The 27,683-nt window shown below is 41.1% G+C and overlaps 1 protein-coding gene across 16 annotated transcripts in view; it reads right to left on the reverse strand.

Annotated features, from left to right (window-relative positions):
• ABLIM1 (actin binding LIM protein 1) overlaps positions 1-27,683 on the reverse strand; it is a 191,157-nt gene that overhangs the window by 13,076 nt on the left and 150,398 nt on the right. For 4 of the 16 annotated variants that reach the window (XM_041415801.1, XM_041415804.1, XM_041415797.1 and 1 more), the window contains 9 exons: positions 24,589-24,666; positions 22,365-22,520; positions 17,425-17,460; positions 16,088-16,217; positions 7,732-7,836; positions 5,304-5,351; positions 2,852-2,998; positions 1,061-1,152; positions 832-928 (listed from right to left, as the gene is read on the reverse strand). In XM_041415801.1, the coding sequence (XP_041271735.1) occupies positions 832-928; positions 1,061-1,152; positions 2,852-2,998; positions 5,304-5,351; positions 7,732-7,836; positions 16,088-16,217; positions 17,425-17,460; positions 22,365-22,520; positions 24,589-24,666 (889 nt within the window). The remainder of the gene's footprint in view (positions 1-831; positions 929-1,060; positions 1,153-2,851; positions 2,999-5,303; positions 5,352-7,731; positions 7,837-16,087; positions 16,218-17,424; positions 17,461-22,364; positions 22,521-24,588; positions 24,667-27,683) is intronic. The other 12 variants (XM_041415805.1, XM_041415799.1, XM_041415810.1 and 9 more) reach the window with 7 other exon arrangements.

Raw genomic sequence — 27,683 nt, forward strand, 5'->3', positions numbered from 1 at the left:
ATAGACTCTGGCCCCATAAAAATTTAAGACAGTGAGTGAGAGCCATAGGAATCCTCTCCAAGGCCATCAAGGCAACACATTTATAAAACAGGGAACATAAGGAAATCTTAGTTTGCTTGGCAACTGCTCCAGTGGATGACTCCAGAGACTCATCTTGTCTCCTCTTGGCTCAAAGTACAGCTTTCATGTTACAATGGCTGGTGAATGAAGACAGTAAAATAAAACCCCCAAACCCTTCTCTGGAGATGTGAGAAGGCTACAGCCATACACAAAGAAGTGCAATGAGGCAAAGAATCTAAGTCACTAATCTAAGTTAGCTTTTGTGCTTTTGTTTTGGAGCAAAATACACCCAATTAAAATGTCAGCCCAGGTCAAAACACTGGCTGTGTTTGGAATATGCAGCCCCACTGGTCAATAATGGTGAGTATCTTTCCCTGGGAGAAGAGACTAAGCAGCGACAGGAACCACCAGTGTAAGCAAAATGTGTTGCTGTAATTTAATAACCCAGCCTATAAGCTTGTGTGTGATGTCAGAGTCACTGAACACTTCACCCCACTTCATATCTGTATCTCCTCAAAATTGCCTGAAAATCCTCAGCCTCCTGTTTCTTCTAATTAAAAAAACAACCATGACATTCCTCCCCTTACAAAACCAGGTGATGAATCAGGCCACTCTTTCAGGGCAGATCACCACATAAACACATATCAAGCAGCTTTCCCAGCTGTCTCTCTTCTGGGACACTACTTGATATGTGTATTCTAGTGGGTGTGTGCACTCTGTGGTGTTTACTACCCGTTGTTCACGATTAGCTTTATTGCCTCCATGAATTACCTGGAGAATCGTAACGACTGGCAGAAAGGGCTGACCTACCGCGACTCTCCTTTTCCATCTCTTCCTTCAATATTAACTGTCCCAGACCAGAGTTGAGCTACAAATGGCAATTAAAAAAAACCATATCAATAAAATAAAGCTGACCAAGACAGTGGATTTGCTTACAGAAAGCAAAGGGGCACTTTTTGGATGGTGCTCAGAAACAGCACGAGGACAAGCTTATAACCACCTTCATGAGCTGCTCCTCCTGCAGCTGCCGGCGTCTCTGCAGCTCCTCATCATCTTCCTCCCTTCCACTTGATCTGCGTCTCATGTCAGCTCCTGCTTCCACAAAACCACAGCACAGAGAGAGCTTTGTGCATCAGTTCAACTGCAGCTTGAATATTTCAATGCTAGCTCACAGAACTGGTCAGTTTGATTTGCTGAATAAACAAAGCAGTATTTCCTTGCAAAGCCAAAAGACTTATTCAAAAATTCCTTCTTAATAAAACTCACTTGGGTAGCCTGCCCTATGGTTATCAGGCTTGCTATAAACTGAAGAAGAACATAAACTACACACAAGTTCCAAACCAAGCAATGGTCCTGGATACAAAAGTCATGACTGACCCTAACAGAGAAAGGAGCTCACGTTGCTGGTTCTGGAAACACAGGGTTTAATAACACCAGCAGCTGATCACAGCTGAAAACCTAAAGTCTGATTTACATTCACCCTTTTATCTAGACTCAGAGAAGCAAATCTGAATTAACATTTCAAATGGAAAATGAAGCTACATTAATCTCCTAAATGAACAGTCGTATTTGAAATAAACAAGGCATTGGTTTTAGCCTAAAATGAAGTAAACTAATTTGATCCATTGGATAAAGCTAAAATAAATAAAGGCACAGGTGTTCTACATTTTAGTTCCTTAGTTTTTATTGAATAGTTTTTATTTTCTTGAATATTCTTAAGAAATAATCCAGTCTGGATGCCAGGACAATTCCATGAATACACAGAATGTGCTATTGCTGTAAGCATTTAGACAGCAGTTCTATTTTTTCTACAGAGGGCTTTTTCTGATACAGTTATTTACCAACCCTGTGCTAGACAAACTCACAGTGTTTAAAGTATGTAGACATTTCAAATATGTAGATGACGGAGCTTCAGGTATGTTGATGTTATTCCTGTGACTCAGGGACTTTACATGTTTGTCAGGCTGCAATCCCAACTAAAGGACATTTTCAAAAAGCTGCTGCTGCATGTACAGCCCCTTCAGTTGATCTCTTGAGCTCTCCCACCCTGTGTCTCCTCTCCCAAAACTTCTGTGAAGATCCTACTCTTATGAAAGCCATACATTCCCTCACAGAGACCTGAATCAAGCAACGCCTCAGTGCTTCAGCCATAACTTCAGGAATGAACCAGGCTAGATTGCTTATTTTATGCTACAGGGGTCAATAAAAACACAACAGAGGGAAAAAATACAAAGAAAAAAAATTAAATTGATTATGCACATGGATTAAAGAAAAGAAAATAAAATATAGGTAGTGCTACAACACAAAAGAAAAATACAAAGTCTGTAGAAACTGTAACTCTGAAAATCAGGAATTATTTAGTCTGTTAATTGTTTCAATTCAGTTGTTGCTTCTTGCCATGGAATTAGTCATGTGGTTGGAAACGATCATGTTGTCTGTGGAATTTTTGCTATTAGCTTTAGACTAAAAGATTAAATAGAATAGCTGAGAGAAGTCAGGATTGTGTGACACACCACACTTTTTAAGCTACTGCATTAGAGTTCAAAAAATTTGCTTATGGGTTAATATCTGTGTGATCAATCCCAAAGTCCTTTAGCAAAGCCTCTTCTACTCAGTGCAATTCAACAGTTTTAGACTCAGACACTCAGTGGTCTCACCAGGAGAACTACACTTTGTGGTGAGCATCAGGTGGACACCACCTTTCCTACACCTTTTTCCAGCTGTGCTGTCCATGTCCCCTGGTCAGCAGTACCTTTGGAGCTGCAGAGATGAAGGGTTTGTGCTTCCATACCTACGGCAGCCAGGGAGGGAGGGCCTGGCCAGTGGTCAGTCTCAATCTTTGGTATCTCGTTGGGTGCTGGTGCATGAGCTGCTGGGAACTTGGAGGACTTGATGATATCCTCGGAGGACTTGCTCTGTGCTGCCAAGGCAGCTGCATCTAGATGGCAATCAGGGAATTTAGCCATGTCATGATCAGGAGCAGCACAAAGTCAGCCTCATTTTGGCAAAATTTTATACTCTACAAAAAGTTAGTTTTCAAAAGCAAACATTTTCATGTTTTGCTTTTCCAACTGCAGTTTGAAGCAAAGCAATGCCTTTTTCTTGCCAATAGATTGGAATCAAAGCTTCCTCTCCTCCCGCATCCCCACTCCAAAGATAACCCCAAATCAGCTTTGGATTTTACTAGGGTTTCACAGTGTAAGAATGATTATGCAAGAGTGAGAAAATGCAGCCTAACAGTATTTGCCAATATCTCCTAAGGACAGCTGATTATTTATGAAGATGAGCTCAGATTTATGTACTAATAAGCTTTCCCTCTATGGGAAGCAAACGAATAGATCAGAGTAACAGCACAAATCCTAACACTACTGATGCTAATTATTTTATCTGTGAAAAGCAGCAAAACAAAGAAAAAAAGAAACCTGAAACTAATATGTTTAACTAGGGGATTTTTTTGTGCTGCATGCCCTTGCTTAGAGCATTCAGTAGTAGTAAAACCAGATATGAACTTATCAATAAATACTAAACTCCATTAAGATCAATTTGACAAGGCAAGGCACTTGCAAAGCAATGAACCTCACCAACAAAATAGCTTGGTAGAAGGGCTTCCACTTAAATTCCATTTTAAGCCAAACCCTTGTCAAAGCATGTGAGGATGTGCATTATGCTTTCTCTTCTTAAAAAATAAAAAGAATCATCTAATAGGATTCAGTGTATATTAAACCCAAACTTAACTACGTCTGAGCCTGAAAATGTTAGCTCAAATCACTTTTGCTTATATGAGGCTATTGTATCAGTAGCAATGATTCCAGAATTTTCTTTCCTTTTCTCTCTCTTTTTTAAACAGAAAGACATTTTTTAACAAAGTGATGTGCTGTGTTGCTCATCCAACACATTCCAGGTAGTCGAGCAATGTCAGTGTTAGATATCACTGGGAATTCTGAGCAGCTGATGATTGGAAAATTCTAAGCATAACTGCAGGCATGGAGGAGGCTGGTCAGAGTTTACAAAAGCATGACTTCAAACAGTACTTACGTATTAGAATTGGTGATGTCAGTGGTTAAACATTCACATGTTAATGGGAGGTGAGGAGATACATTAAAACCGTAAAAATAAACAGAAAAAATGTTAAGACTTTTTTTTTTCAAAATGAGTTCATGGTTTGAAACTTAAAAAAAGAAAGAGGGGAAGACCCTGATGTGATACCAGAGCAGCACAATCTGCAGTGCTCACTCCTGACTACGGAATGGACTTGTGGGCTTCCTGCTCACCCCAGCTCAAAGGCTCTCAGCCAACTGTTCATCGAAGCCCTGCAGTGCTGCTGATTTGATACTTAACCCTAAATACATTTCACTGGATAAAACATCTGCAAAGGGATGAAAAGTCAGTCTACAAATAGTGGAGTCATCTGTCTTTCACTGAGGTAAATAAAAACCATCTCCTGTGCACAGCTGCCTGTCCACAGCAGGAGGAATAAAGGAGTGAACACACTCCTTTATGATGCAGCCTTCTCCTGTGGGACTAAAGACAGGCAAGGCTGTGGGCTTCTGCCACCATTGCCATTTCAGACTTGCTATGACAACACCAACACCAAAAAGCTCAGAGCACTAACACTGCTGTCCAACTCAGAATCCAAACACCTGGAAAAACAAGTACAGCAAACTACATGAGCTGCATCACATGGCTGAGAGTCAAATTAGCCCTGTCACTGATAAGTCACCTATGACATCTTCACTAATTAAAGATTCTTATTTAAAACCACATTAAATTAAAGAGTCTTATTTAAAACCCCATTTGGAATTCCAGTCTGATTATAACATCTCCATCTTTGCTGCTGAAATAAATTATTGTACTGTATCTGTTTAAAATAAGGTATTTGGTGAAGTCCCTGTCAGAGATCAGTCTACTGTTAATCCATTTTAACATGACCAGTACCTGTACTCTTAAAATAAAAGCTTAAAGAAGAGAAATGCTGGAAGGTATCATAATGCAAACAGCAAAATGTCAGCCAACAACAATTTTGCCATTAATATCCACATGGCAAGATTAAGCCATATAATCCAAACAAAACAACAGGCTTTAAAACATAATCACTTTCCAGGACATGCAATTACAGCTGCTTCAAGCTTGGACTACTAAATTTTTGTGCTTGCAAAGCAAAAACTGAATGCTTTTCACTAATTGCACACTTTTAAATTCAGTTGACACTTCAATTTTTGAATAAAAAGGGAAAGGTCATTTACCGTGCTGTTTGTAGATGGGTGGTTTCCTGTAAATGTTGACACCTTGATCTGTGATATTAAGAAACAGAAAAAAGGGAATGTGAAAACTACTTCAGTTGTAGATAAAGATAACTTAACCACTAAAGCAATAGCTAGACCAAATCAAGGATGTAGCACAAGAAAAAGCCAGAAAACTATTTCTAGTATTATACAAAAACAGATTATTTAAAGAAAAGAAACATAACAAGTGGAAAGTCAAAGACATGTGGCATGAAGTCCTTTGGAGCTGATTCTGTAACATGTGGATGCATCAACTCATGAACCATCAATTTTAAAGTGGGATAAAAGAGAAGAAATGTAAGCAGGCAAGACATTTCAATGGTGAAAATACAAGCCATTTGGGGAAAACTACCCCAAATAACTTCTGTGGAAAATTGTGCTTCAGTCAGAACAGCTCAATTTTCTTTCCAACTGACTGGCTGGATTGAACAGAGGAGAATGCAGTGAGCCTACAATTCACTTCAAAATCCAGAGAACAAAACAGCCACCTAGAACACTACTTTGAACAGGCAACAACAGCCACACTTCAGTGAGTCAAAGGGATTCTTTATGCCGTGTTCACTGATATGCTACTACTTCTCAAACCGTAAGGACAGATTTTTCTTTTTTCTGTAATTTTTTTACACAAGGCCCACCATATTGCATATTACCAATGTAAATCAGAATAAACACTTCTCAGAACTCTAATGCAGTAAAATCTACAGCATGTCTAAATTATACCATATTTTGCCAAATAATAATCTAAGACAGGAACCATTTTGTTCTAAACTACGTTCCCACCCCAGACAACATTTCATGTATTCAGCACAGCTACAAATACAGAAGCTAATCCAAAATCAGCACTACAGTGCAAAAATGTGCCAAAATCTTATTAGAAGAGCAAATTGAGCTACAGGGAGCTAGAAAATTAATGTCAGAAATCCATCTTGCCACTTTATGCTGCCTGAAAAAAGTTTTCAATTACACTAGAGTGAAAGATGAAAAGGAATTTCAGAAACACATGTGCTGTATCACAGATCCAATTAAAGTCTTATAAGAGACAACTTTGCCTTTGGTGTTAAGGAAAGTTAAACTTAAAAATCTATTGAAACAGAGGCAAATCTTACTCTGCAGAACCCTACATCCTTAAATAAACAGGCAAACTCATTGCACACAAAGGCTGTGGTATTTAATTCCTGTGTAGAACCTGTTATGGCCACTTGACCAGCAAACAGGTAGGAACATTTCAAGGGCAGTCATGCAGTCCTTCTGCGCACACGGACACCAGAAAGCTCCAGGGAGGATGGGAGCACAGCTCCTTCCGTGGCTGCAGGGCCCCAGCTGGCGAGGAGAGCTCCCACACCATGCTCCAGGTCATTTCTCACAGCTATTCATGCAATTAAGCTTGAGTTTATGTGAGGCACTGAGAGCCAGGTGAGCTTAAGCGGTTAAAAGAGCCAACCTCAGCCAAGCCGGGTCACCCTGACTGAAAGGGGGGGTGCACAAACTGTTTATCTGCCAGATTTGAGGAGAGGAGGAAGGGCAGTAACTTCTGGCAGTGAGGAGGAACACCAGGCTGAAGGGAACCTGAAAGTAACTGGACAGAACAAGGCTTTCAGCTAGTGCTGAAGCAGCCAGATGCATGTCCAAACCCTAGGGACACACAGCTCATCCCATCAAAATCCAAGTCATATGGTTTTCTCAGATGCTGGAAGAACTGCAGAGCTCACTTCAAAGCAGAGACTGCTCTCTGTAGAAAGGACATCCTAAGGCACACATATCCTTGTGGATCTGCAGGTCTCTCTGAGGACACCAAGCCATTGCACAGAACAAGAAACAACCTCATCTGCTTTAAAAAGAAGGGGACACTAACTCTCTGAAGACACCAAGCCATACACAGAACAAGAAACAACCTCATCTGCTTTAAAAAGAAGGGGACACTAAACTAGAATTGCTGTGTTAAGACTGATACAAGCCACAACAATCTGAATGAACAATATATGTAATGGCTCACTGGCCATCTCTTTTCTGCATGTGACTCAAAACCAACTCCTCTAAAATTAGGAGAGCTATGCTGGCACTCAGCTGGTGCAACTGGGAGAAAAATCAGGCCCTACATAGTTCATATACAGCTCACAGGCCATCGAACAACAGTGAAAAATTAAGAATCCTAAGAGTGAAACACCTTAAATTAAGCACCTAAGAGTGACCAAGAGAGCAGCTAAAAATCACAATAAACTCCTGTGTTTCTTAAGGCACTACTCCTCTCAGCAAGCCCAGAAGCAGTTCCAAATCCTGAGGGTGCAACCCATGGTAAACGGTGTGAAACGATGGAGACAAGACAGAAGTTACAAAGGCTACATTCTACACTGTGACAGGACAGCGAGACACACACAGTGCCAGCTCCTACCTGGAACATGGAAATGTTTAGGGGCCTGAGCGTAAGTTGGAGTGAGAGGGCGACTGTCAGGCCGATAGGGGACAGGGGAGTTCCGACCGCTGGACGGCTCATTGCCTCCAATGAAAGAATGGAGAAAACAAAATGAGAAGAGGGAGAGCAATAATAAAAAAGAAAATTAAAAATTAAAGAAAAAAAAAAGCAAGCCCAATCAAACCCAAACAAAACTGGTGGAATCAAAACCTCCAGGGAGAAAAGAAGCTGAACTAAAAGTATAAATACAAACAATAAGGAGAACTGGTAGTAGCCCTGGTGACTTTTTCCCCCCCCGATATTCCTGCAGAGACAAAAATTCATGTTCAGGCTGGAGTTGAGGTTTGAGCAGCTCAGACTCATTCTGACGGCATGCAGGCAGGAGCTGTGCACTCGTAGCTGGTGATTAGATGGGCAGTATAGAAAAGAAGAATGGAAGGTTACTTAGCAATGATTTTTTAGTACGGAGATTGATATTTGGAATTAAAAGGCGCAAACACGGAGCAGAGTAGTTGATATGCAAACCCAAAGCAGATAGAAGCAGATGCTGGCAGGTACTACAGTTCACTAAACCAAAAGTGTACAGAAACCAGAAACAGAAAATAGCTGTTAGGTCACTTGGCCCACATCAAAAGGCATAACTGTTCCACAAACACTCTTTCATTGGTTTAGGAAAATTCTGATACGGCAAAATAATTTGTAAAGCAGTGCAGCCCATCTGGTGGCTGCGCACACCTCGTTTGTGCCGCTCCAAATCTCTGTCAATGCCAAATTTGTTTCTGATGATAATACTTCACCACTGCTGATTCAGCAAAGCTGAATCTAGTACCTAAAAACCTTAGTTCTAGTTCGTACACACAGTTTGTGCCATTTGGAGGATTACTCTTACTGGGACTACCCCTCTGCTTCCTGACAATGCAGCACAGCAACCCAGCGGCCCTGAAAGTTTCTGTGCCGTGTCAGGGTTGAGTGAGGGCTGCTGCACAACCACCATGGTGGAGCCTGAGGATCAAGACAACAGCCAGATATCCATTCACATCTCTGGGTGTGTACCTTGAAAGAATGCAGCTGCCTCTTTTATTGTACTGCTCTTCAAACTAGAGCAAACTCACACAAAATAAAACCATCCACATGGGTGCTTGTTGCACATGGGAGGTGGTGACCCCAGCAGTGAAAAGCAGGGGAACATCAAATCCCTTCCATTTTTAGAGTATGCACAAGGGCTTAAAAAACCCTAGAAATGTTGATTAAGAAAGCAAGAGAAAAAATGGAGAGAGGGGGAGGGAATGATAACAAATACAGAAGGGCTATAAAGCATAAGAAAAAATAAATTTCAGGCCTGTTTCCTGTGTCCTGTTAGAGGACCCAAAATCATAGACTCAGCACACTATTTATCTATTTGGGGTGGGGAAATAGGTGTGGGAGAAGGAAAAAAGAAGTTTTCTTTACAATTTACACAAGAAATCCTCTTTTACTTGAACAGTCATCTACCAATCTAAAGGGCACTAAAGGGAACAAAAAAGCTCTTTTACAAACCTTGCTGAAATGTGCACCAGAGGCTTCAGCCAGTATACAAGTTAACCACTACATATGAATGTTTTAAAAATTACATGCAAAGTTCAGGGGGGCTTGGCTATACAAAATTCGTCCAGAAGAATGCGTGTGCAAAATTCTGTATTTAGCACTTAGACATTTCAGCCCTAAATGACATGATGCTCTCTCAACCACATGCCTTGATGGTGGTTTTCTATTCTGGGTGCCGTGATGCTGAGCTTCTGGCCAGCTAACAGTAAGGGCTAGGTTTGCTAACTCTGAAAAGCAGCATGAATGGTTAAACATTATTGATAATGTCAATCTATGGCTCATTACTTAGCAATGCCAATATTGTGTTCTACTTCTCCACCCACTGAGATGCTGTGATGGTGAAACACCTCACTTAATTTTACTTATGTTTCCTGATTCTACTGAGAAATTGAGTTACTTTTCAGCAAAATCATTGTTTTATAAGGAAAAAAAAAACCATCAATATTAATATGTCTTGAGATACAGTTAGTCATTTATAGAGAACACGTCGCTCTGCCTTTTTGCTTCCTTTGACAATTATACTCAATGGAAGGGAAAAAACAAAAGGGATTTATTGACTTGTGGACTTGTCTCAACAGAGGAGTCACAAATACATTTTACCTGTTGGGAACTGGTAGACTAAATGTGTGCATGTTCAATTTGCAATGCTTCTATCACCAACACTACAAATACAGGGAAGAAACCCTTCTTAGACCCCTCTCTATCTCTAGACACAACTAAGTGTGCTCACACAAATAAATGTATGCTGGCTGGTCTTGCATCTGGGACACAGATAATTTGTTCAGGGAGAACTGGACATGTTGTATAATGCACCCAGCACCAGGCAGAGTTACTGTGGTATCATCCTGCATGTGATGCTTTACAGATGCCTCTGTTGGCTTCTATTTCCTAGGGTAGCTAATGACTCCTGCTAGTAGTAACAAATAACTTCCCTTTACACTTCCTAGGATGGCAGCCTCATTGCTTCCAGTCTGTTCAAGAAGGAATGGTACATCCACTTAAGATTCCCATTAGGCCATCCCTGAGGAGCCCACTCTCATAACGAGGCTTAAGTGCTTGGGATGCAGCTGCAAAACCACCCACAATTTATGGAAGCAGTGCCAACATGTGTGGAATGTGCACATGCACAGAGGAAAGCAGAGCTCCTGGCTGCCTGTGCCTGTCTCCCAGGGCCTCATGGCCAGCCTGCTTGCATCTTTACATAAAAACCCATTAAATTTGTGTTCCCTGCCTGCACAGAAATGGCTTACTGTTGCAGATATGCTGCAACTAACTACTCTTAACCCCCCAAAGCAACAAGAGCACTCCACCAACGGTTCCCTGCCTGCACAGAAATGGCTCTCTTACTGTTGCAGATATGCTGCAACTACTCTTAACTCCCCAAAGCAACAAGAGCACTCCACCAACACTGTAGAAAGACCTAATTCTCACACCCTTGTCATGAAGTTGAATATGTCTGTGTGTAGGTGGGGGGATGTTAAGAGATAATGGAACAAGCTTAATGTAAAAATCAATCACTACAGCACAGCAAAAGGGAAATTCAGAGACTTTTTTTACTTTCATTCTCTTTGCCCCATCAGGTAGTTGTTTTCTACAGCTGAATTTGTTAGGCAAGCTGCCCTAACAGCCAAGAATAGAACTGCTTGCCCACACACAGCCCAGTGTAATGCAGGTCCCTGCTGCCTTCTGAAGGGCTCACCACTGGGCTCACTGTGGGATTCACAAGCTCAGCTCACAGAATCAGGCCAAAAAACCCATATGCAACCAGCACTGAGCCTTCTGTCAGGTTCCAGTTTAGTTGCTCTACTTCTGAGCAGACATAGGAAAACAAGCTCAACATTACCTGAAACCCTTACTCCTGTTCAGGTTTTGTCAAACTATCATACATTTTCTTGTCCAGATGTGTAGCCCTGATTTGACACATGAAACTGAAAATCATTAAAAAGCCAATACACAACTGTCTTCCAGAGCAGAACTTTCACCTGCATCCACAAAACCCTGGAAATAGTTACCAGGTACAGAAAACATTTGATTTCAGAGACCTTCCTCAAGGAAGGAAAGAGGGAACCTGAGAAAACCAAGGTCCAAATTCTCTATGAAGGTGGGTAGACTCTTCATGAGAAGGTCTGTGAGCAAAGGAATACACATTACTTTGGACCACTTTTACATGGAAATCTTATGGGGGCTTTGCAATATTCTTGAATGCCTCTGAAAAATTCTAGGCATGCAAGATGAAATCCTGACTCTCAATGAGGGTTTTGTCTCTGATTTCAGAAGGGTCAGGGTTTCTTTCATTCGTGGACTTGTTTTGATTCTTTCATAGCAAAGACAGTGCTTTATTGAGACAAGACCAAATTCAATGGAGAGTCCAAATTAGATTAAATGAAGTCTAAGCTGATGCATATTACACACTCTTCCAGCTTTTTCAACATATATGTTACATCAACAAACTCTCACTCTAAGGCATGTTTAGCCCCTTTCACTCCTCCAATTTCTTTACTTTTGGCTGTGTTTATGAGGTTTAATCATTATGCTTCTTTAAGCCTTATGTTGTATGAAAACACACTGAAACTGGTCTAAATGTCTTCTTTTCTGGCCTGAGTATACAAAATAACACAGGTGTAAAGTGTCATATTACACTTCAGTTATCATTATGATGGTGGGAAATCATGCCCCTTTACCAAAGCAGTTGAGACCATGATCTGTATTCTCTGACTCCTGAAGGGAAAAACCCCAAAAGTTATTGTTTTGTGAAATCTTTCTCACAAACCAACATCAAGGTCACCTTCTTGCTAAAAGTACAAGTGAGAAAGGCTGAGCCACTAAAAAGATCACACGGTACCTCTTCTGTCACAGCAATACAAATTTGAGCTTTCAGGAGCTTGGCTGAGTTATGACACATAAATGCTGTCCAGGCCTTCAGAAAATTGAGGATTCCTACTTCCTTCAGGACATACCTGGTAAAAACCACACTCCCCCCTCTATCTACAGCACTTGCAATCCCACATGGCCTTTTCCAACAATAACTGAGAAAGATACCTGATCTACATGCCAAGGTGATTCTTTGCAATCTGAAAACAATAAGCATGGATTTCCAATAGTTCTTCTCATCTGTCTGTTGAAGAAGCTATTTTCTCAACAGAAAAAGAATTAATGCCACCTGAAAGAGTGTGAGCATTAATTTGGATTTACAGCAAATAAAGGTTGGAACTGCAAGGGCTATGAATTAACTGCATGCTGAAATGAGCAGTATAGCTATTTTTAAGGGTCCCAATCTTTTTAAGTGAGATTTTTTTAAAAAAATAGAGACATAGCAGAAAAGTGGACAGTGCAGATTATCAAAAGTCATCTTAAAAAAGGGAAGAGTAAAATTAGTGGTGGTGATCTGAATGCTTAAAGAGCTATGATGTTGAGATCTATTAGCAACAACTTTCTTGCTACTACTTTTGATTATCTCCAGTTCATGAATATCTGTATTTATCAATGGTGCCAGATTGGAATCTATGTCCAATTTACTCAACTTTCTCTTTTTGAGCTCTTGTAGGTGATACAAGCTCTGACCTTCTCCCCCCAAACAGAAGAGATGGCCCAGCCAAATACTCCAATAGAACTCAGAGTAAAACCACATTCACAAAAAGCAGGAAACAAAACTAAAAGCTTGCTGAGCTAAATGAGTCCCTTGAAGGGACTCAGTGAAAGAAGAATCCTCCTCCAAATCAAACCATAGAAAGTAAAAGATTGAAGAAAAGATCAGATCCTCAAATAATGTAAATCCTTGCAGGGCTACTGCCTTCAGCAGAGCCTGCTGATCTGCACTAGTTGAGGAGAGGCCTAAAGATTTTAATGTGATTTTGTTGGGCCCTAATTACTGCCAAGGTGAACAACAAAGATTAATATCCTTTTCACCATTGATCTTTATATAATGTCTTTTTTTTTCTTCTTCATAATTTTGATCACTTTGCTCTCATTCAGGCAATGCTGTCATCAAATTTTCACTGTATGTTTTAAAAATGGGGCAGTAATAATTAAATTTGATTAACTTCTGAAGTGATTGCTGTGTACTGCTTTAGAAACAAGCTAAATTCGGCACATACAGGTTCTGAGTAAATGAGAATGCTTTTCTGTGTATTTCTACCAGGTATAAGCTTGGTGACTCTTCAACTAGGGCCCTTAGAAATGACATATTTCCTCCAAAAAAAGGAACATTATGTCTATTCTACACGTAGTTCTGAGTGCAACAGCACATTTTGAGGCATGCTCAGCTCCACAGCCATAGGCAACCTCCCAGAGACACGCCTTGACAACTCTGCCAGGGCGCTAACACATCTCCAGCCTGGAGGGTACTCCCTGGAGAGAGGCCTGGCTCCTTACCTTTGACATGGGGGATGAAGTGGTGTCGGAATGGGGAGTTGGGGCGGGAGTCATGGAGCGCGGGGCCGCTGGAGCGCGGGGGTGCCACGCGCCGCGCGCCCAGAGCCAGCAGCTCTGCGGCGGCGGGGAGGCGGGGGCAGGACAGAACGGAGACAAAGAAAAGCAATAAGAGACAGGCAGGGAAGGAGGCTTCGAAGGAAGCAGAAAAAAAAAGGCATTGAACAATTAGGATTCTGGAAAGAAGGAAGGAGAAAAAAACAACAGAACGGTTAAAGACGCACCAAAGGGCCCGTAAATGTTAAGACATAATTACAGGAAGTGTTAGGAGAGAGGCTTAGGTTTGAACTGCATCGCTAATTTAGCATAACATCATTGGCTTAACGAGCTTCTGAGCAATGCCTTGTTACCAGAAAGTAGCCTGCTACCAGCATGCAAACATCACAAACACTGACGCTCAATTAGTTAAGAAAGCAGCTGGTTTGAAAAGTCCCTGACCAAAAAATGTCAGTCAAGAGGCATGCAAGCTGTTTTCTATTGTTTTAAGACATTCCAAAAATGCTGCCAACATCAGCTAGGGCACCAGGGGAGGAAAAGGCTGCAAACTTTTTCAGAACTTGTAGCACTCGATTTTTGAAGAACCTTATCCTGACAACGTCAGTACAACAGTTCACTTCTCTCTTAAGGGCTAGCTGGGAGCAAAAGAGAAGTGATCTGGGGCCACTGGGTTTATTCAGAGAGAAATTATTCTTGCAAAATAACATGGTGAAAAGAAGTGCTCTTAGGAGGAAAAAGCCATATATGTTTGTGCTATTACTCAATAAATAATTACTGAAGGAAAATTATTAAGTAGCTTTAACAATTACCCCAAAACAGGGTAGGAAACACCAAATGACAAATTATACAGAATTACTTCTGTGTCATATAAGGACCAGTAACACAGGTGAGCCCAAGATGAGATCATCTGAACATAGATAGGTTTGAACAAATATCTCTCCAGAAAATCCTTCGGGCTGTGGACTTTGGAAGATTTTACATTGGATCACAAGTCTGGCTCGAGCCCATCTGCCCATGACAAGAATTACATAAACTGAGATTGCTTCTGGGGAAGGTCTTTGACTGAACACAGACAGTAAAACTCAATCACAGTCAAGTCTGGAATAGGACCTGGATTTGTTCATATCCGTGAGACAACAGATAAAAATGGAAAAATCCCCTCAGACATGGAGAACCAAGGGACAGAAGTTTGCAGCTTTTTCACGATTTCAAGTCTCTTTCAGTTTCAGTTGTAACGTCATCTTAAAACACAGCCATGCTGTCAGCACTAAGTATCAGACACAATTTGCTTCTGTCCCACCTCCCTTGGGTCCCTTAAATAAGGCATTCACTGACAGACACAATTGGCTGCTTTCAGTCCACCCCCACTAGGAAATGGCTACAGCATTCAAGTTCCACAGTGGTGGCTCTATGATAAATCTTTAATTTTAAAAATGCAGCTCCTATTGCATATGGGCTTTTGGCATCCCAACTGTTCAGCTGTAATCACCAAGGAAGATGAAACCCTGCAATTGTATCAATTAATTTAAAAACAGATCACAAAGCTTTAATTCATTACCATACACAATAAAATCAGTCTTGAAAAGTCTTCAATGAGTAGCATTTAGCCATACATTTTTATGCATTTTGGGTGTGGATGAACAGTTCATTTTCATATCTTGCTTTTAGATACATAACCAGTAATTTTGAAGGCACTGGGAACCTGAATGACCTGTACATTTTCTATACTGTACATAGGACTTGTACATCACTGGTAAAACAGAAAGTAAAGTATGTTTTCAAGTGTTCCCAGGCAATTGCCTACAGCTTTTATTAAAAAGATACCTTCTGAGTCCATGTCTTAAAAAATGACAAGCAATTAGGAACACATGTGTGTTTTGCTTCTGAGTATGAGATTCTATGGCTGCACCAAGCTTTAAAGGAATTTTTTACAAGGGAATAAACCTAAATTGCTAACTTCTGCACAGTCAAGCCATAATTTTTGTTTCCAATACATGATACTTTTCCCTAACTCCAGAATGAACTTTCCAATTCATTGCTGCAAATTTCTGCTTGCTTTCAGAAACAAACAAATATTTTTAAAATAACTGATTGGAAACAAAACCAGAAGATGCATATTTATGATGCAAGTAACAGTCAGCCTAGTGCAAAAGACTACGTCAATCCAGAATAAAAAAAACAGGTAGAAAATGAGACATTAAAATATACAACAATTTTTCAATCCTAAACTTCCACTTCTAAGAGAAAGAAGTGCTTCACTGCACCACTGAGTGGCATAATAAAGAAACAATATTTTTGCAAGGATTTGCAATGCAGTTGGCCTTACCAGGTCTGTGGAAGTGCTGGGGGGAACGTGACATGGTGGGGGTGTAGCTGTGCCGGCTGTACACGGGAGAGTTAATGGAGCCCTGGCTGGTAGACCTGTGAATCATGCGGTCCCGAGCGTCCTGGTAGCCCTGCAGGACAGAGGCAGCCACTGGTAAATGTAAATGCACAGAACACATTTTTAGCAGCACTAAAGTTCTGTGGATCTGAAGGCATCAGCAGAAGCGACTGAAATAGCAACACCCCTTAAGCTTTCAACCTACTTCATTAGTTCTGCTCTCCAAGGACCTGCTCCAGCCCATTTTTATAGTCAGAATTCAGTCGTGGAAGGTTCCAGCTCCACCTGTAATTTCTATTAAACTCTACAATAATCCTAGATTTGTCCACATTCCCTGACTCCACAAGGGAAGCTGCATCCAGAGCATGTGTGTCCTGCACTGGACACAAGACACACGAGCCATCAGCAAGCTAACTTGGAGACCAGAAAGAATTCAATAGCTGCAGCACAGAGCTCTCTGTGGCTAAACAGACCATGTGTCACCAGCTACATCAGCAGGTATTTATATCCAAATCAGATTTATAAAAACATGACACCTTCTACAGCAAAATTCAATTTACTTGGTTTCCTGGGGGTAAAAAAAGCCAATAAAAGAAACAAACAGAAAAACCTCAAAACAAACTACACCCTCACCCCCCCACCCATCCATGAAGCAAACTAAACCAGGACTGATTAATGCATGAAGATTTACAAGAAATTTTACAGTTCCTTAATTTTTAACTAGTAGCAATAAGTGCAGCTTTTATGTTGCAAATAAGCAACAGGATAATGCAATGATAATGACTCTGCCAGGGCATCTATTGTATCCTGACAAATGACTTCCCAACACATTATTATGATGTTCAAATTAACTCCGCTAGCAGAGCAAAACCAAACCAGACCATAGTTATGTTTTCTTCAAGACAAAACTGCAAATGTTTCAGCAGCAAACATGGGTTGTTATTTGGATGCTCAGAGCAGCATTTTATCTGCTGTAAATCCTGCAGCTCTTGAGACCTGAATCTGTCTGTGCCACAAGGAGCAGGAATGCACCAGAAGTGACTCCTGCTGGACAAAGGGTTCTGCTCCAGTGGGAGGAGTGGCAGCTCCACTTATTGTACAGTAAAAGCTTCAAGTTCCCTTCTTATAAATAGTTTCTGTTAAGTTTCAACATTGAGAAAACATGCCTGTGTGGCAAACAGAGATGGATCTGACTGACAACAAACCCAAGGCCTGCACTGGCTGTGGGAGTAATTCTAATCACAGTAGGACACGGCCCCCAAAGGTTCCACCAAACTTACTTCTGCAGAAGGGGTGGGTGATAAAGTCCTTGGAGACTGAAAAGACATAAAAAATAAGATTATGAAATATCATTGCGTATGCTGGGCCACAAAATGGTAATCTAAACATTGCTGCAGGTACTCTGACATATGACAGTGTAAAGTGGCAATGCAGAAATTACTGAGACCATTCCAGCACTGGAACCTGCTTTTTCCACATGGCTCAGGGACTGGTCCATAAATCATTGATGTTTAAAGTTTCTGGGAGAATCTTTTTAAGTGTGATTAATCAGTCAAGTACCATGCAAGTTCATCTTAGCAATCTAATCATTGTGGTAATTAAAACATAGCTGTAAAGATCAAAATCAGAAAGAGTTATTAATTTAACAACCATGCCTGTCATGAAGAAATCTTTAAAATGGAAACCAAAAGTAAATAAACTTAACTCAGAGCTTTGCATGGAAAATCAAAATACAGAATATCTTTCAGGATGAAGCATGTTTTCCCTCCAACGCACACACTCTGGCAAAAAAGTGATTTTCCCCAAGGCCTTACATTTCATACCCATGCAAAGGAGCACGTAGTTGTCATCAACATTTCTTTGATATGACCTCCTTTAAATCTCTGTGCTCCTCCATGGTTACGTAAGGAGAACAGACAGGAATTACAAGAACTGTACAAAGGCCAGTGGGCAGAAATATGCACAATATTATGAAAAGTTTCTGTAACACATAGGGAAATTGAGGCAAGAAATGCCTTTAGAAGAAACATATGATTATGCATATGCTGATGATACAAACAAGAATAAAAGCAATGTGTAATTACCAGTTATGTGCTCTTCAACCACCAGGCAATTTGAAGCTGGGAGATCAGGATTATTTCCTTTGTGCACAAAACTTCAGTATTATTTGTCATAATAAACTGGGCAAGAGATTATGCTTTTAAATAAGACCACAATTATAGAATGATATAGCTATTAAGATAGTATCTCAGAAGCAGAACTGCTGATTCTGGTCCAACTACTACACTAATGTACAACAGCAGTAGTGTAAAATGTATGCAGAGCTTCTGGTAATAAATATCCAGCTGGTAGATATCCGTAAATTTTGGATTGAGAGGCCATTCACTCTCATGGAGCTGGTGACACTGGGAATGCTAAGTATCCAAACAAAGGAGCAAAATTTTTTATTGGATACAGGACATCTCCTTTTCAATATATTTCCACAAAGCTGCAAAAAACTGCTTTTGCTACTTTCCATCAAAGCCTTGAAAATCTTTTATATTTGTATTTTCCTAATTCCTATCATCTAACAGCAGCAGCTGTAAAAACCTTGCTCCACACAGTGCATTGGAACAACATTCTCTACAAAAACTGAAAGCTAATCTAAAACTTTCAAAATGAATGAAAAAAGCATGTTGTGAGGTGCATTCCCACATTTTTCTACTAACAATTCATGTGTTCTCTAAATAAATGAATTTCTATCATCTGCTGGTATCATCTACCTGGATGCTGAGGTAATACTACAATAAAAGATAGTCACAGGAATCTAAGACTGGGAAGGCAGCCCAGAAAGTAGCATGCTGAATCCAGGTATTTTTCCTTTCATGTATTTTCACTCCATCACTAGCTGACGTGGTCTCATGGCTTTTTGGGAAATGGAAGCTCACTCTGCAGCCAAGTTACTGTTTCGTCATGCACAGGTGAACTGGCAGATCTCAGACCTGGAGGCTGCCAAGGAATGCTTGCTTCTCCAGGTCTTTCAAAACCTGGTCTGTCACAGAAGGCCACACTATGGTCAGTTTGAAATACACTGTGCAGGCGAGTGAGAAAAGCAGCTCCATCCCAGAACAGCAAGCCAGTGGAAATACAGTGATGGCTCCAGAAGAGGAAGGGGAAGGGGAAAATAAAGAGGAAGAGGGCTTGTTCTGACCAAACGTCTGTAAAAATTTCTACTGTGACAGGCTCAATTCTCTATTGCTTTGAGATCTGAGAATCTCTTCTAATACCTGACACGAGATCATTTTGTTGTCTGGGAAATTTCTGCTAACTTTACAGGTGTCATTCTGCATTTCACACTGATGCCATTTTACCTGTCTTTCAACTGAACTACCTGGTGGGATCCCTGCTCCATTTGGAAGCATCTATCACGTTAGAAAAAATCCTTATTTCATGTCTGCTTGTTTAGAGAAAGGTGTTTCAGAGCATTTAGTGCTTTCAACAATCAGAATGCCTGAAATAAAGGACAGAGAGGTAAAGTGCTGCTTCTCAATATATACCCAACAAAAGCTGGAGCTGAGGAAAGACGGCCTCAGTGCCCACCAGGCTGCTGCTTGCAAGGCAGAAGTGACAGGTCCTGAAGAACCTGGCAGTTTCTGGGAACTTTCTCCTCGGTAGCAGACAATAAATTTCCTGTCTGGTTTGTGTTTCCAAGGGCGAGGACAGGCGGAGCCAGCGCCGCTCCCCGCGAGAGGGCGCCGGGAGAGCGCGGGATGGGCGAGCGAGGGAGCGCGGCCGGGAACCAGCTCAGCCCAGCCCAGCCCAGCCCAGCCCAGCCCAGCCCAGCCCTGCCCCGTACTGCCCTGCACTGCCCTGCCCTGCTCTGTACTGTACTGCACTGCCCTGCCCCGTACTGCCCAGCACTGCACTGCCCAGCACTGCACTGTACTGCACTGCACTGCCCTGCCCTGCCCTGCTCTGTACTGCACTGCACTGCCCTGCCCAGCACTGCTCTGCCCTGCCCTGCCCCAGGAGCACATCCCCATGCCACCTTCTCAGCATCGCCATGCTGTTTTCTTGCTTTCTGTAGCTAAAATCTATCGTTTTCTTGCAACCTATTCCCTAGAATTAAGGTTTGTGTGCATCTCTGGATTAATTTTGGCTAATGTGCCTCTTGCGCATCTTCCCTTGTACACCCAAAAATCTCTCTTTGCTGAGACTAGTGATTTTTTTTTTCTTTTTAAATCACGGTGAGGGGCATTTCTAGTTCTACAAGCATAAACGGAGGGTCCCCTTTTATTTACATCACATACACACCCTTTGCAAAGAGAACGCAGGATAAATCACTGCACAACTAAACATGTCACCTTCTTTGCTTTTTAAAGATGATGATGTACGTTGTACCAAGACTGCTGTCACTCAATTACCACAACACAAACACAGGGTAAGGGATCACTCCACCCCAATGGGCTTGTGTTCTCATTAGGGCAAGGGAAGGGATGAGAAACAGATACAAAGAGGTGAGGTAACTTGCCCAAGGTGACAGAAGTCAGCAGCAGCATTGGGTGAAAACCCGAGATCTGCTGAAAAGAAGGTGAGAGCCCCTTCTGTTTCCAGAACGAATTTTGGCAGTCACTAGAAATTAACTGATTTTAATGCTGGTGAAAATATGGTGTAAGAAAACCCCAAAGGCTTTTGCTTATTTCCAGAACAAGCATAAAAGCAGACAACTTACACCATACTGCTTTATCAGCTTCCAACACACTGCTTTGTCAGTAAGAAGCTCCCCTTTAAGGATTAACATATAGTTCACCTCCTCTGGTGAGATTAGCTCCCCCTGTGTGACTAACAAGAAACGTGTTTGTAGCAGGTTTTGTGGAATGGGTCAGGCCTGTTGGAACTGGTCAGAGGTCACCAATGCATCTCACAGTGGTTTTGAACCAGATGCCAGCTGGATTCACTACCAACATAAACTGGAGGGGAGAAATTCTGTAATGTTCTGATCTGTTAATCTCTTATTTTGTTCCTTAGCTGAATTTCCAATTCATTATTTTAAAAATGAGCTCTATAAAACATTTAAGAACAAAGGAGAAAAACTGATGCAGTTCTGACCTGCTGGTGGGCAGAACACTGATAAGAAAGCAGATTATTAGTTACACTGATCTGGTGATCTACAGACCACTGGTGCCTAAATGATTTACTGTAATTATTTCTTCTTCAACTTATCTTCATACTCAATTCAGTTACAGCCAGTAAGGTCACTGAGATTGCAGCAGTAAATCCATTTCCACATCCATTTAGATTTGCATTCAGGAAGACTGATTCCCAGACAGATGATATTACATGACAAAGCCTGCTTCACAGACTGCACTGGAAGCATGTAAATAGTAATTGCAGCTATGGAAATTCACCTGAGAAAACTGGGGACCAACAATCTGAAATATTTTAATTACCTTCACATACAAGTTTAGAAGAAAAAATCACATAGCTTTTTCTTATGTGATACAAGAACCCTTACTAAATGTCCGCAGGTCAAAATGTGAGGCAGGTATCTCTATAACACAATTAACCTGCTTTCCCAGGCGGAAGAGCACTTCATCCTGACACAATTTTATCCAATATGTCTGGCAAAGTGCTCTGGTGACATGTATTTCTCCTAAGTATCTGTGAGACAAGTGTCCTGCTGCTCCTAGTCCATAGAATATCATGGTATTCCTCCTATCCTCCTGTGAATATTGGTGCTCCACAGCACAACAGCACATTGAAAGAATAATGAAGTACTGGAATGCTCTTTCCAGAGAGGTGATAGAATCACCATCTCTGGATGTGTTTAAAAAAAGGCTGGACATGGCACTTGGTGCTATAGTCTAGATTCTGAGTTGAGGTGTTAGGGCATAGGTCGGACTCGATGATCTTAGAGGTCTCTTCCAACCTCATTATTCTGTGATTCTGTGATTGGCTTTTCCTTCATGCTCTGGACCTTGCCATTCCCAAAGATGAGGATATCCATGGGAGTTATGAGGAAGCACAGAGGCACAGCCTGCAGACCTGCCCCTGTGCTGATGTGGGTGTCTGACCCTGCAGCCCCACACGAGAGGCAGCACCGTGAGCGCTCCCGGTCCCCAGATGAGACAGACACAAAGCAGAGTGAACAGCAGCAGCAGCCACCTCCAGCAGTGCCCATGGAAGCAAAGCAGGCTCTGGATGCAGTGCACAGCAGAATGAGGCGCTGGTGGGTCATTACCTCTCCAAGACTCTGTCTCTCCTGTCTGTCCTCGTAGGCGGAGGTGTAGAATGGCTCATAAGTAATTAGGTCTGGACGTTCAATGTCATAAATGGCCTTGACTTTGGGAATGGCTGCTAAATCCTTGTAATCAAGGATTTCATTGTCTACTTTTGCCTAAAGGTCAAAGACAGAAGATAAATTAACTTACACAAATGCACTGGCAATTTCTGTTTCACACAATTCATGATTTTGTGTATTTGTTGTCACACTGTTGCTATGAAACCCCTTTTTGGCACCCTACATCTGGAGTGAATGCTTCTTGTTCTTCTCCAGCAGGCCTCCTCTGCAGCAGCTCACACTGTTTTCTCCTCTCTTAGGGAAGAAAGAACATGGCATATATAGATCTAGTTACAAAAGTTTTTTTATCCTCAGTAGTGAGCTGGAAACTTCAGCTCTGCAAATGACTCATTTTGTGGCCTCAGGCAAGTATTTTCACCTTTCTGCTCTTGTTTTCCCATATGTAAAATGGGTGATAACATCAATTTAGTTTGCAGATTACAGAGATTACAAAAGGATTTCATGCTGAAGACCACAGACAGATACTCAATTTATAACTGTGCACACAGGAGGAAACAGAACTTAGTGGAAGGAAATAAAAAGACAAGGAGGACTGTCAGGACTGGGTATCCAAACTACCAAATAAAATAATTACACTGCATTCATCACTCATCCTATGCCCAAGCTTCTGACTAAGCATCCACTCTTTACCAGCTACATGGTGCAAGCATGGACTATTTTTTTTTCCACTAAAATTGCAAGGAGATCTTGACTAGTTAAAAAAGCAGAAGTAGGAAATAAATTCCAAAGTCAGCTGCACCCATTACATGGAGACAGAAAGAGGCCTCACATTTAGTTTAGATAACTAATAGATTTCTTTACTTACAGAAAAACTTTAAATAAACCATCATACATGTTTATCTACCTCACAGAAATACATTTATGACTAAAACTGAAAGAGGATATTGAAATTGTTTTTCAACACTTTTAAAAGACACTTTATTCACAGTACACTGCATAAGGAAATTCACATTAGTTCTGTTCCTTCTGACTGCTTAGTAATTTCAGATTAATATGCAATTCACAAGCTCTTTAGCAACCACTGGTCTTGGTGGTTCTTAAGCAATTCCTCAAACTAGAAACAAACCCTTTCTTGCTAGAGAAGCAAGGTTTGAAATATCTGGGACATTTAGTCTCTACAAACAGACTTAAATCTGTTTAGCTTTTAATTACCAGATATTAAAACCATTTTAATCCTTAAAATATTTAGATATATCAATATATGTTATTTCTGGAGTATTTTTACCACTTTGTTAATGAAATGCAAATATGTCTGGATACTCTTATTCCAATATAAATTATTACAGATATTTTTGTAGACCCTAATCTTGGTGACCATGTTGCTCCACAGACAGCAATTTTGAGCAGCAGTTTATTCTCATAAGCTACAGTTTATGAAGTTGATATTACCCACATAAAGGCAGTTCTCCAGGACATGCTTTGTCTTTTGATATCTGCAGTGACAACAATTTTCATATATCAGCTTATTTTTGTGGTTGTTGAAATGCATAGAACTAGAGTTTAACTGAGGACATGAGAGTTGTAATTTTGGACTTTTTTTTTTGCATTATTATAAATGTAACTACCTAATTTTGGGGTTTACTCTTTATTTTCATCTTTATAATCTCAAGGTTATTGATAAAATTAGTGATTTAGCATTATGCTTAGTAACATTTTTTTTTCCTAAATTAAAAACACCTTTCCTTTCACAATTGAAAAATCTGATTTCTGACTTGGAAGGTGTTGGATCAGATAGGTTTCTTTCAGTGTAGCTGACCCTGCTCCCCACATTCCCCAAGAGCAGAGAGCAGACCTGTCAAAAATTGTGTATCAAAGTGCACAGATCTCTCAAAATCCTTACAAAGTCAAATGACCCCTCTGCCCTCTGTCCCTCTTCACACCACCAAGTGACATCAAAAGATTTACTGTACCTTTCCAAGAGAAATGTGACCTGGAAAAGGCCTACCCTGCTCTTGAAATCCTGTAGCTACAAAAGCTACGTGGCAAAGGTTTTAACAATTTAAGCACTAAAATAAAGCATCAGTATAAAAGTGATTTATTTCAGCATGAGTCGTTCATGTGCAAGCAAAAGCTCAGCAGCTTATTCACCAGCAGGAATACTTACATAGATAGTGTGGCCTGGAGAGCCAGGTATACTGGAACCTGGTCTGGAATAAATGCTTTCTGATGATGTTCTTGTAGGCTGAAAAACAAAAGGGAACTTTTGAGAGCAATCTGAAGCCATTAGTGTTGGCAACTTTAAGTGAAGAAATCTGCATGTATCTTGAAAATAACTGAATTTAAGAAAAATGTCAACACAAATGCAAGCATTCTGGCAAATTCCACAATCTTGTGAGGCAAGTGGGGTTTGGGGGCTTTTTTTGGTAGGGGAAGGAGTGGTGTGAGAGGGGAAGAGGTTTTCTAAATAATACAGTGTAAAAAATTAGACCGACAACAATAATGAACAAAATCAAACAACACCTGCAGAGACACTGTAGGAGCCATACAAAGAACCATCCAGGATAGTCCTGCTGGTCATTTTGCAACAGGTTAGTTCACAAACCACTGCAGGGATCAGCAGTCCAGCAGACAAAACTGTTGTGAGGAGCACAGCACACACTGTGTAATCTCTTTCCAGGTGTTCAATCCCTGGATTTCCATTAGGAATGAAATCATCAGAACTGAATTCAGCCTTCCTACGTAAAAGGACCTGAGATCCCTGGCTTGGAGCTGTTCCCTACATCTGCAGCACAGCCAAGATGCAGCAGGGAAGTCAAATGTTGGTTGCAGTGTCATGATTCCCCATACTGCAAAAGTCACGATGTTTAATGACAATGTCCTGCAAACTGAAACTCATGAGAACACTCTCCTCCCTACAGAGTCAGTGCTGCTACATTTAGTAGATTTTCCAACACTTTTTCAGGACTAAACAGACACTGGTTCCCTGGGGGAAGTTCTGTGAGAGAAAAGATAACAACTGATGACCTGTGGGGATCCTGAAAACCTGATGAATTTGCAAAGTATTCCATTTGATGAAAAGTCACCCTGGTTATTGTGATGATTACTCCTAAACTTGGCACACAGCACATACACAAAGGTAGGCAAGTCAACCACATCCCAACTGCAACTGAGAAACCATCAACAATTTTTGCTCCCTAAATGACTGCAAAGAACCAAATCCCATCACAAAACTTTGTGTCAGCACAAGACTCTGACACCAGTGCGGTGGGATACCTTAAAGTCACTTAAAATTTAATCCTGGAAAACAGTCCTTATCTCATCAGCTTGTGACATTAGGACCCCTGGACTAAGGGACTTTCAGGCACACCTGAAGACAAATAAGGCTTGAGAGCCTGGCTCATTGTTTCTTACAAAATACTGGATGAACACAAAAAGGCTACTGAACCTATCTTACCTCTCAGCATACATTTCCTGAAAGAACCCTTCAACTGACCCCAGAGACTTTCTACTTTTAAATTTTCAAGCCAGAAAAGCTATTGGAACCATCTGTATATAAAATGCTGAAGACTAGTCATGGATTATACAGCAGGCTTTCTCTGACTTCACTTTTGAAAATTAAGTCACCACATTCAGGGAGGGTTAGAGAAACAAAAGGCTTTGAATATGTTCCACCAAAAAACGTAAGATTCAGATCAAACAGAGAGCAGACGTAGCTGTGGACTAACAAAGTCACAAATCCTCTCCAGAGCATCTTTGAGAACACTTTCTCAGCTGGACCTTTACATGTTTCTTTTCTTTTCTTTCTGAGGCTGCAAATGCCTACATCTCAAAAGGGAACAGAATTCTCTCATCTGCCCTTTAAGCTCCTCCCAAACCAAAAAACCCAACAACAAGCACTTGTTTCATGGAAATGTTACAAGAATTGAGCTGGAAAATCTGGCTGCTGTTGAGAAACACTTTATTCCCCCTTCCATTCTTCCATTTCACTCTGTTTGAGTGGAGACACATGTAACATGTTGTTGCAGTTACTATGGAAAACAATTGTTTTCATTACAACATAGGGAACAGTATTAAGTACTTGAGGTACTTTTAGGGGTGTCTCTGTTACCTTTGGCTTTTGGCAGACATACTTTGAGAGTTTTGTCTGCTCAACTTTCCCCGTTGTAGGAAAACAAGTGTTAGAGGCAGTTATGGTTTATTCCAATTTGGCAGGCCCTTTGGATCTTTTATAATTGCCTCAAAAACAAGAAATTCTCAGTCTCAGTCTCTCTCCAGCTCCTTAGCTCCATCTCTTAGTGTCACAGCTAAAAACCTTTTAGTTTAAGGAAAATTAACTTGCACTTATCACTTCAGTGAATTTACTAAATAAAGTTAGACACCTTAAGTAGATAGTTTCAGCCATATCCTGGTAATAAATTTCTTAGGTGCTCTTAACCCTGGAGTCCAAGAGGAATTGTCAGATGGACTGGCAAGTTGTAGCACCTGTTCTTCATTTCCTCACTGCGTTTCTGTTCCAAGTTCCTCTTCACCATCCCATTAGCAAGGCCACAAGCCAGGAATGACACCCTTTAAACCAGTTTTCTATTTTCTGTGATTCTTTCTGTGTACATCAATTTTACCTTCTGCCTATTGCAAAGCTCCCCACTGCCTGGTCAGGACACCCTGCCGCCAGCCACGGCCTGAGCACACTCTGCTCCTTTCCTGAGCACACTCTGCTCCCTTCCTGAGCACACTCTGCTCCTTTCCTGAGGAGCTGAATCCAAGCAGACCTGCAACTCTGAGCTCCTCTAGCAGATCCCAGTCCTGTACCTTGCTAATTTCTAAACAAGCCCCTGAAGACAGTGCATGAAAAAGGACTCATACATCTACTCTCACCCTTCCTGCCTCAGTTTGCCCTATTTCTTATTTTGAGTTACACAGGCTGTTTCCATCACAGATGGCTCTTTCCTACCCTGCTTCTTCCCATATGGTCTTGAATCCTTCACAGCTTTCACTTTCCCCTAAAGACAATTGCGTTGCACTTAAAAACATTTATGCTGCTTGCTTTAACAAACACACACCAGAGATTCCTTAGTATAAGCTGTTCCTCTGGCACACTTTTAGTTGCTATGGTTGGCTCCTCTCCTAAGAGGCCCATAAAAGCTCCCGTTTGAAAATCTGTGACCTGCTATGGCTTTTATTAGACTGAATGTCACACTTTCATCCCTGACCCTGTGTGACACCATTGTGACTCTGTGTCTTGCACAGGTGGCAAGAGAC

Source organism: Onychostruthus taczanowskii, unplaced genomic scaffold, assembly GCF_017590055.1.
Source record: "Onychostruthus taczanowskii isolate IOZ18803 unplaced genomic scaffold, ASM1759005v1 scaffold5, whole genome shotgun sequence".
Taxonomy (NCBI): domain Eukaryota; kingdom Metazoa; phylum Chordata; class Aves; order Passeriformes; family Passeridae; genus Onychostruthus; species Onychostruthus taczanowskii.